This window comes from Trichechus manatus, unplaced genomic scaffold (assembly GCF_000243295.1).
Source record: "Trichechus manatus latirostris isolate Lorelei unplaced genomic scaffold, TriManLat1.0 scaffold00016, whole genome shotgun sequence".
NCBI classification, from domain to species: Eukaryota; Metazoa; Chordata; class Mammalia; order Sirenia; family Trichechidae; genus Trichechus; species Trichechus manatus.
Genome location: NW_004443952.1, coordinates 16,622,104 through 16,633,584, shown reverse-complemented (window position 1 = coordinate 16,633,584; position 11,481 = coordinate 16,622,104). Strand labels below are relative to the sequence as shown.

General features: G+C 37.7%; 1 protein-coding gene across 1 annotated transcript; it reads right to left on the bottom strand.

The window, feature by feature from the left end:
- Positions 1-9,910: 9,910 nt before the first annotated feature.
- LOC101353294 (olfactory receptor 13C9-like) lies at positions 9,911-10,867 on the bottom strand. Its single transcript, XM_012554398.1, is given in 1 exon segment — positions 9,911-10,867. A coding segment is annotated over 1 exon segment (957 nt).
- Between the last annotated feature and the right edge of the window lie 614 nt (positions 10,868-11,481).

The window sequence follows — 11,481 nt, the reverse complement described above, 5'->3', positions numbered from 1 at the left end:
TATTGGTCCAGTTGTGAGGATTTTTGTTTTCTTTATGTTGAGGTGTAATCCATACTGAAGGCTGTGGTCTTTGATCTTCATCAGTAAGTGCTTCAAGCCTGTTAGATTTCAGGAAGCAAGGTTGTGTCATCTGTATATCACAGGTTGTTAATGAGTCTTCCTTCAATCCTATGTCGCATTCTTCATACAGTCTGACTTCTCAGATTATTTGCTCAGTATACAGATTGAGTAAGTATGGTGAAAGGATACAACCCTGATGCACACTTTTAATGATTATAAACCACTCAGGATCCATGCGTTTTGGTTGAATGACTGCCTCTCGGTTGATGTACAGGTTCCACACGAGCGTAATAAAAGTGTTCTGCAACTTCCATTCTTCACAAGGTTATCCATTATTTGTTATGATCCACACAGTTGAATGCCTTCCCATAGACAAAAAACACAGGTAAATATCCTTCTGGTATTCTCTGCTTTCCGCCAAGATTCTGACATCAGCAATGATATCCCTTGTTCCACATTCTCTTGTGAATCCACCTTCAATTTCTGGCAGTTCCCTGTCAATCTACTGCTGCAGCCACTTTTTAATTTTCTTCAACAAAATTTTACTTGTGTCTGGTATTAATGATATTGTTGCATAATTTTTGCATTATGTTGGGTCACTTTTCTTTAGAATGGGCACAAATATGGATCTCTTTCAGTCGGGTGGCCAGGTAGCTGTCTTCCAAATTTATTGGTATCGATGAGTGAGTACCTACAGGGCTGCATCCATTTGTTTAAATATCTCAGTTGGTATTCCGTCAATTCCTGGAGCCTCGTTTTTTGCCAAGGCCATCAGTGCAGCTTGGACTCCTTCCTTCAGTACTATTGGTTCTTGACCATATGCTACCTCCTGAAACGGTTGAACATCAACCAATTCTTTTGGTACACTGACTCTGTGTATTCTTTCCATCTCCTTTTAATGATTCCTGAGTCGTTCAATATTTTACCCAAAGAATCCTTCAATATTGCAACTCAAGACGTGAGTTTTTTCTTCAGTTCTTTCAGCTTGAGAAATGCTGACCATGTTCTTCCCTTTTGTTTTTCTAACTCCAGGTCTTTGCACATATCATCACAATACCTTGCTTTGTTGTCTCAAGATGCCCTTTGAAATCTTCTGTTCAGCTCTTTTACTTCATCATTTCTTCCATTTGCTTTAGCTACTCCACATTCAAGAGCAAGTTTCAGAGTATCCATTTTGGTCTTTTATTTCTTTCCTGTCTTTTCAATGACCTTTTGCCTTCTTCATGTATGATGTCCTTGACGGCATCTCACAACTCGTCTTGTCTTGGGTCACTAGTGTTCAATGCGTCAAATCTATTCTTCAGGTGGTCTATAAATTCATGTGGGATATACTCAAGGTTGTACTTTGGCTCTTGTGGACTTGTTTTAATTTTCTTCAGCTTCAGCTTGAACTTGCATATGAGCAATTGGTGGTCTGTTCTGCAGTCGGCCCTGGGCTGGTTCTGACTGATGATATTCAGCTTCTCTATTGTCTCTTTCCACAGATGTATCTCTTTGATTTCTGTGTATTCTATCTGGTGAGGTCATCGTTTACGTTGCTAAAAAAGTATCGGCAATGAATAGGTCATTGGGCTTGCAAAATTCTGTCATGTGATCTCCCACGTCATTTCCGTCACAAAGGCGGCCATATTTTCCAACTACTGATCCTTCTCCCTGGCTTCCAACTTTCACATTCCAATCACCAGCAACTATCAATGAATCTTGATTGCATGTTTGATCAAATTCAGACTGCAGAAGTTGGTAAAAGTCTTCAATTTCTTCATCTTTGGCATTAGTAGTTGGTGTGTAAATCTGAATGATAGTCACATTAATTAGTCTTCCTTACAGGTGTATGGATGGTATCCTATCACTGACAGCATAGTACTTCAGAAAAGATCTTGAAATGTTCTTTTGACAATGAATGTGCCGTTCGTCTTCAATTTGTCATTCCCTAGATTCATACTTCGTACATTCCATGTTCCAATTAGGAATGGATGTTTGCAGCTGTTCCTTCTCATTTTGGGTCTTGCTGTATCAGTAAATGTAGGCCCCAAAAGCTTTATTTAATCCATGTCATTAAGGTTGACTCTACTTTGAGGAGGCAGCTCTTCCTTAATCATATTCTGAGTGCATTCCAACCTGAGGGGCTCATCACTGTATCAGACAATGTTCCACTGCTATTTATAAGGTTTTCACTGGCCAGTTTTTTCAGAAGTAGATCACCAGGTCCTTCTTCCTAGTCTTTCTTAGTCTGGAAGCTCTGCTGAAACCGGTCCATCATGGGTGACCCTGCTGGTATTTGAAATACCAGTGGCATAGCTTCCTGCATCACAGCAACACACAAGCCACAACAGTATGACAAACTGACAGACAAGTGGTGAATTAACATTATATAAACCATATTTAATATAAACCAACAGCTATCATTATGCCTTATTTTAAAATAACAAAAGCATTTTCATTTAAGTCAGTAGATAATAAATGTGTTAATTATAACCATTATTATTAACCTTATGCGGAAAATGCAGGTTAAAGCAACTTGAGAAAAAATAAGTATAAAAACTGGAAAAGAAGTATATTACATTTATTTTAAGATCACAATATTCTCTCTTTAAGAGAATCTATTATATTAGGGAAAATAAGAATTCAATGATGGTTAATAACAAAATTAGTATACAAAAATAAATTGACTTCTGATAAATATAATAGCATCATTGTTTGTAATATTAAAAAAAAAAGAAACTATCCCAAATGTCCATTTAAATGGACTGGCTATGTAAACACTGCTACATTCATATGATGAAATACTAACCATCCCTTAAGAATACCACAAACAGTTAATGTGCTCTGCTGCTAACAGAAAGGTTGAAGGTTTGAGTCCGCCCAGAGATGCCTTGGAAGAAAGGCGTGGTGATCTATTTCTTGAAAATCAGCCTTTGAAAAACCTTCTGTTGCACAGTTCTACTCTGACACACATAGGGTTGCTATGGGTTGGAAATGACTTGACACCAACTGGTAACTGGTATATATATATACATCTTGGGAAGAGAACAAACATTTTTGAGTGAAAAAAGCCAGTTGCAAAAAAGTGTATGTTAAATATGTAATACTCTAGAGTATTATAAAAATACATAATACACTCTGAAAACATTTTGTATGTATTCACCAAATGTTAATTTTCATATATAAATTATATGTATAAAGCATATACAAATGGATATGAAACTATATTCATATTTGAATTCCTATTTTGCACATTTTCTAGTGCTTGAATATTTTACAATAAGCACTATTACTTTTGGAAATATATATGAATAATATGTATATACATACGCATATATATGTATGTATACTCATACATACAAATATACACACACACACACACTTAAATAAATTAAAGGAAGTTATCATCCAAAATACATAAAATTCTATGGAAATATCAAGTAAGATAAACACTGAAAAGTATGCATTAAATCTGATTATGTTGTTGTGAGGTGCCATTGAGTTGGTTCTTAACCAGAATGACCTTATGCACAGCTGAATGAAATACAGCCCGGTCCTGTACTATCCTCAAAATCATTGTTATGCTTGAGCCCATTGTTGCAGCCACTGTGTCAATCTATCTTGTTGAGGGTCTTCCTCCTTTTTGCTGACCCTCTACCAATCATGATATCCTTCTCCAGGGACTGGTCCCTCCTGATAACATGTCCAAAGTATGTGAGACAAAGTTTCACTATTCTTCCATTGTAAGGAGCATTCTGGCTGTAATTCTTTAAAGATAGATTTGTTCCTTCTTTGGGCAGTCCATGGTATATTCAATATTGTTCTTCCAAACCATAATACAAAGGCATTAATTTTTCTTCGATCTTCCTTATTCATTGTCCAGCTTTCACATGCATATCTGAAAACACCATGGCTTGGGTCTGGTGCACCTTAATCCTCAAAGTGACATCTTTGCTTTTTAACATTTTAAAGACGTGTTTTGCAGCAGATTTGCCCAATGCAATGCATCGTGTGATTTCCTGACTGCTGCTTCTATGGGCATTGATTGTGGATTCAAGTAAAATGAAATCCTTTACAATTTCAATCTCTTCTCCGTTTACCAAGATGTTGCTTATTGGTCCACTTGTGAGGATTTTTGTTTTCTTTATGTTGAGGTGTAGCCCATACTGAAAGCTGTGGTCTTTGATCTTCATCAGTAAGTGCATCCAGTCCTCTTCACTTTCAGCAAGCAAGATTGTGTCATCTGCATATCTCAGGTTGTTAATGAGTCTTCATCCAGTCCTGATGCCTCATTCTTCTTCATATAGTCCAGCTTCTCAGATTATCTGCTCAGTATACAGATTCATTAAGTATGGTGAAGGGTGTGCAACCCTGATGCACACCTTTCTTCACTTTAAACCATGCAGTATCCCCTTGTTCTGTTCAAACAACTGCCTCTTGGTCTATGTACAGGTTCTGCATGAGCACGATTAAGTGTTCTGGAATTCCCATTCTTCGCAACGTCATCCATAATCTGCTTTGATCCACACAGTTGAATGCCTTTGCATAGTCAATAAAACACAGGTAAACATTTTCTGGTATTCTCTATTTTCAGCCATGATCCAGCTGACATCAGAATGATATACCTTGTTCCATGTCCTCTTTTGAATCTGGCTTGAATTTCTGGCAGTTCCCTGTCATGTACTGCTGCAACCACTTTTTAATTATCTTCAGCAAAATTTTACTTGTGTGTGATATTAATGATCTTGTTCCATAATTTCCACATTCGGTTGGATCACCTTTCTTTGGAATGGGCACTAACATGGATCTCTTCCAGTCAGTTGCCCAGGTAGCTATCTTCCAAATTTCTTGGCATAGATGAGTGAGCACTTCCTGCTCTGCATCCATTTGTTGAAACATATCAATTGGCATTCCGTCAACTCTTGGAGCCTTGTTTCTCGCGAGTGCCTTCAGTGCAGCTTCGACCTCTTCCTTCAGTACCATTGGTTCTTGATCATATGCTACCTCTTGAAATGATTGAACGCAGACTAATTCTTTTTGGTATGGTGACTTCATTTTCTTTTGACGCTTCCTGCATTGTTTAATACTTTCCCTGTAGAATCCTTCAGTATTGCAACTTGAGGCTTGAAGTTTTCCTTCAGTTCTTTCAGCTTGAGAAATGCTGAGCGTGTTCTTCCCTTTTGGTTTTCTATCTCCATGTCTTTGCACACGTCATTATAATATTTTACTTTGTCTTCTCAAGGCATGTTTGAAATCTTCTGTTCAGCTCTTTAATTATTTCTTATGTTCGCTTTAGCTACTCGATGTTCAAGAGCAACTTTCAGATGCTATACCAATGGCCAATATCAGTCAATTCCAGCTCACGAATGCCTAGGATACTGATCTGTATGCATTCCATTTCATTTTTGACAACTTCCAATTTTCCTAGATTCACGCTTCTTACATTTCACGTTCCAACTACTAATGGATGTTTGCAGCTGTTTCTTCTCATTTTCAGTCGTGCCATATGAGCAAATGAAGGACTTGAAAGCTTGACTCCATTCATGCCATTAAGGTCAACTCTACCTTGAGGCAGCAACTCTTCCCCAGTTGTAATTTGAGTTTTTTCCAACCTGAGGGCCTCATCCTTCAGCACTATATCATGGAATGTTCCGCTGCTATTCATAAAGTTTTCACTGGCCAATTTTTTCAGAAGTAGACTGATAGGTCCTTCTTCCTAGTCTGTCTTAGTTTGGAAGCTCCACTGAAACCTGTCCACCAAGTGTGATCCTGCTGGTATTTGCAATACCGATGGCAAAACTTCCAGTATCACAGCAACACACAAGCCACGACAGTACGACAAACTTACAGACACGTGGTAGAATCTGACTATATAAATTTTAATAAGAACAGTGTCCAGGACCAGATTTTAGTGTGTTGATGAATTAATGAGAGGTGAAGAAGTGAACAGTTCTGTTAGCTTTGGTTTCAAGATGCTTTTTAAAAAACAGTAAGGAAATGGGTAGTAGACAAAGGCAAGGAAAGGTTAAAGTTTGGTTAATTTTGTTCTGTTCTTTAAAATATGAGAGAATGAAGCACGTTTATGAGTCAAGTCAGAAATATAGAAGATGAAGACAGGTAAGATAGCTAGAATAATGGTTTTATATTTGGGATTCTCCAAAGGGTGTCTCATATGTACGTGGAAATAAGTACACTCATATTCTATTTTATCTGTCTTCCACCTCAAAGTCTTATGCCTACAAGCCTCTTGAGAGAGAGACCTCAAATTTATTCCTGCCTATACATTCGATGAATAGTTCCGTTGAATACCTCAGTCAATTCTTTTGCTCAGCAGAGCAAGCAGTTCTCTGACTAAATCAAGAAACATACGGAACACTGTGTCAGAATGTATAGGCAATCATTGTCTTCACAACTTCATGTCTATATTTCCTCATCTTGGCTCCTAGTTACGTGTCCATCTCTCCATAAAGTATCCTCTTTATGTCTATATTCTTCATAGCTAACTCAGTGCCCAGTATTCAGTAGGTGCTCAATAAATATTCCTTCAATAAATGAATAAATAAGTCCAGTAATGAATAATGCTACATTCCCAGAAGATGTCAGATACATGGAACCCAATTACATGGGATCTAATCCTACTTAGGATGTGATTTTTACAAAAGGATGAAAAACTTGACTTCAGGTACAAGTTATACTGTAATATTCATCTGATAATTTCAACTATAAAATAAACACAATAAATTAGGAACATATTCATTTTCTAAAGTAAGTGGTATAGCTACTGAAACAACAGGAAAAATCTTTCTACTTTACCTTTTTCTTATAGAACCTTTGCTAGAAGATCAATGCTACATCAAATCCTTCCTTCCCTCACAACCCAATTAACTCAGTGCTCACTCTAATTTGGTTTAATTCTTATCAATTGTAATCAAGCATCTTTTTGAGCACATAACACGTAGTGAGTTTCAAGATTATTTTCTAAGGAATTAAATGAATTTCCCTTTCAAAAGTGGTTTTCAGAACAATTTAATACATTTGTGATTAAAGTTTGGTTGCGGCTAATAATTCTTTGATCATTTTATATACACTGCTAAGAGGCAATGGTGTTAGATTTCATGACTACAAACCTGTAGAAGCGACGTGCTGTAGCAAAAGCACAAACCAACTCAGGCTAAAAATGCAGAATGCATGCATGATTCTCTACCACCTGCATGCTGTGAGGTTTACTGAAAGTGTGTTAACTTCCCTAAGCTTTGCAGCTTCGGTTATAAGATAGGGACACTACTACCCACATCACAGGATTTAGCAAGATATATATGTGAATTGGCAGATAGCCAATACATTTTCACATTTTTATCATAAGTTTCCATTTTAGAGGCCCCCAGGAACCATAAAAAGCTAACATGATCTTAAGTTTAGAGTATTTAGAAACTGAGTAGACAAGAGTATTCAGAAATTGAGTAGACATAAAAATGTACCAAAAATGATGAAATAATTTGCTGGATGAAAAAAACATAATTTTCACATTGCCACAGTATCCCTGCTTTTAGTTACTAAGCTTCACCTTGTTTGTAATTTGAATGAAATAGAAAGGTACTATCTTAATTTCCTAGGTGGGCTGTAACAAAATACCACAAGGTGAGTGGCTTTCAAGAACAGGAATGTATTGTCTCAGTTCTGGAGGCTAGGAATCAAAATTTAGGACATAGGCAGGACCATGCCCTCTTTGTCCACTCTAGTGGAAGATTCTTCCTTGTCTCTTGCAGCTTTAGATGTATCTTCACATAGTGTCTTCCTCCTGTGTGACTCCATTTGTGTCTGTTCTCCCCTTTTATTTGACACTATTCAGATGGGATTAGGACCCACCTACTCAAGTATGACCTCATTAACTTAATTGATAACATTTTCAAAGAAAGAACCTATTTCCAAACAAGGTCACATTCATAGGTAGAGAGGTTAGGAATTCAACAAGATCACGTTTTTTTTCAGGGGATGTAGTTCAATCCACAACAGTTATGCTTCCCTCCTGTTACACCTCCTTCCACAAAGTTATCCCATTCATGTATTTAAAATGTATATTGAATCACATTCTATATGCCAGATCATGGACTGAGTAAAATGAGAGTAGAGATTTTGCTATCTGGTAGAAAAAAAAAAATCACACACATACACACACATTCAAATATATCTGATGTGCCAGATAAGCTCATCTCAGTATTCTCCCAAGTAAGAAAAAAAATCACTAACAACAAAAATCATCCTCCATAAAATGTATTCAGATTAATTTTTTGAATGAAAAACCCTCCAGAGGGTCAAATATTATATAAGGTATACCACCAGTGTTATATTGTTGACGTTGCTATTGTTGATGTGTGCTGTTGAACTGATTCCGATTCACAGCTACCCTAGAGGACAGAGTAGAACTGCAGTGGCTAAGTGATACAGCTGCTAACCAAAAGGTTAGCAGTGCAAATCAACCAGCTGCTCCTTAGAAACCCTACTCTGTCCTCTAGGGTCACTATGGGTCACAATCTACTAAACTGCAATGGGTTTGGTTTTGGTTCGGTATAGGGTTTCCAAGGCTGTAAACCTTTATGGGAGTAGATAGCCAGGTCTTTTCTCCAGCAGTGGCTGGTGTGTTTAAACCGCCAACCTTTGGGTTAGCAGCTGAGTGTTTAACCATTGCTCCACCAGGGCTAACATACCAGTATTATAATAACAGTTTATCTGCCCAGCAAATTTGAATGCATGAGTACATCAAGACTGATGACTCAGCCTTCTTTTCCTCAGACCTTGACTCTATATCCTTGTGAGTGAGAAACCTTCCTGTTCTTCTTCTATGAGAAGAAATGTGTGCATTAAAATTTCTACTTGTTTAAGTCAATTTTCTATCACAGATTTATAAATTGGATAAAAGACTAGAACTAAGATCAATCATCCCAGAGGGTTTTGGTCACAAAACTAGTTAGTGACAGAGAGAAGACGTGCACACAGCCTTCTTACTAAAAATCAAAAGCTTGGATATTCTATACTTCTTAGACTTGAAAAAGTATTGGAACTCCCTCAGGACATCAAAAATTGGCTTCTTCTAAATGAGCACTGAACAGACCGTCCCTCCAACCCAATACTTTCCCACATTATTATCTGGACCTGTAGACTGGTTTTCAAACCCATTTTTAATTCAAGGATTTATTTTCATGCTAAAGCTAACATAGAAGCTGAAATATAGGAAGGAGATAAAACATGGATATCTTGGTTGACTGCATAAACTTCCACCATTAAACCATATTTGCCCATCCCCTCAGTATTCTCAAATGCTGCACATCCTTCAAGTTTCACAGAAAAATATTTTAAAATACTGAACGAGAAAATAGAGTTCAATGGCTTAAGAAGTTTTGGAGATTAATGTGAAACTATGACAAACAGTTCTTCAGTAGTAAATGTAGGTATACTATTTTGAGAGTTTTCTATGTTTTGCTTTTTTCACAATAAAGGGCTTTATTTATTTTGAAAAATTTAATGAACTGTTGCCTATGAAATAATATTATGTTTAAAAAAAAGTGAACATAAGGAAATCACATAATTCTCAATTCCAATACTGCCAAAAATACAGAATATGAAAGATATTAAGAAATGTTAGAAAGTGGCTGTCTCCTACTGGTGGAATGATAGGTGACCTCCTTTTCCTCGTCCTTCTTCTCTGTGTCTGGTAACTTCTCTACAATAAATATCATTATTTTGAAATATTATATCTCATTATGAAAAATTTAACTAATATATGATAGTGCAAAAAAAGTAAAAGTACCCAAAATTCCAAAATAATTTTCGTTTCAATAATGTCCAACATGTTCACAATTCATTATCTGACTTACTTGCTAATGAATCTTTTCATTAGTAGAAGTTTTACTGACTCCTTCACATTCTTGTTTCTGAGACTGTATATTAAAGGATTCACCATGGGAGTCATCACCCCATAGAACATGGATATGAGTTTGTCAGTAGCATCCAAGTCATTTGAACTAAGTGTCTCTTTAGATTTAGGCTTCATGTACATGAAGAGAATAGTCCCATAGGATATAATCACCACAGTCAGGTGGGCTGAACAGGTGGAGAAGGCTTTGCTTCTCCCCTCAGAGGAATGGACCTTGAGGATGCTGGAAATGAATAATGAATAAGAGATGACAATCAAGAGCAGTGGCATCAATGTGAACAATGTTGTGACTACGAGCATGATAAACTCATTGCCTGAGATGTCAGCACAAGCCAACTTCATGGCAGCCAGAATTTCACAGGAGAAATGATTGATGCTGTTATTCCTGCAGAAAGGCAATTGTACCACAAACACAGTTTGTACTGCAGAGTTGACAATCCCTGCAAACCAGGACCCAGTTGCCATGGGCACGTAGGAATTCTTGCTCATAATCATGGGATACCTCAGAGGGTTGCAGATGACCACATAGCAGTCAAAGCCCATCACACCCAAGAGCACTCGCTCTGTTGTCCCCATGGCCAAACCAAGGAACATCTGCACTGCACAGCCAGAGATGGAAATGGTCTTTCTCTCTGAGAGGAAACTCACCAGTGTGGAGGGAATGGAGGTGGTGGTGTATCAGACGTCCAGGAAGGAGAGATTCCCCAGGAAGAAGTACACAGGCATGTGAAGGTGAGAGTCCAAGGTGCTGATTAAAATAAGGGCACCATTGCCCAGAAGGATGAACACATACATTATTAAGATCAGCACAAAAAAGAGTAGCTCAAGCCTAGGGTAACCAGAAAGACCCTTCAGAAAAAATTCCACTAGAACAGTTTGGTTTTCCCATTCCATTTTACCATTTCTCTTTTACCTATAGGAAGTCAGAGACATTGAAAAAAAAATTAAAAACAAGTCCACATACACAAACTCACAAATATAAAACTCATGAACTCAATGAGAGGAAGAAAGAGAGAAAACAGGGACGGGGTGGACGTAGAGTACAAACGAAGAAAAGGGAAGGGAGTGAAGAAATAAACAATACAGAAAGAGAAGGAAGGAATGAAGGAAAAGCTATTGTATGGATCACTTGCTCTGGGCCAGGAAATTTGCGAGAGTTTTTTCCCCCATTCATTACGTCATTTAACCCCCTGCCCCACAATATTATCATTTTAAAGGTAAGGAATCTTAGTCATCTGGTGCTGCTATAACAGAAATACCACAAGTGGATGGCTTTAACAAAGAGAAATGTATTTTCTTACAGTCTAGTAGGCTACAGTCCAAATTCAGGGTGTCAGTTCCAGGGGAAGGCTTTCTCTCTCTGTTGGCTCTGGAGGAAGGTCCTTGTCATCAATCTTCCCCTGGACTAGGAGCTTCTCCGCACAGGAACCCCAGGTCCAAAGGACATGCTCTGCTCCTGGCCCTGCTTTCTCTGTGGTATGAGGTCCCCCACTCTCTGCTTGCTTCCT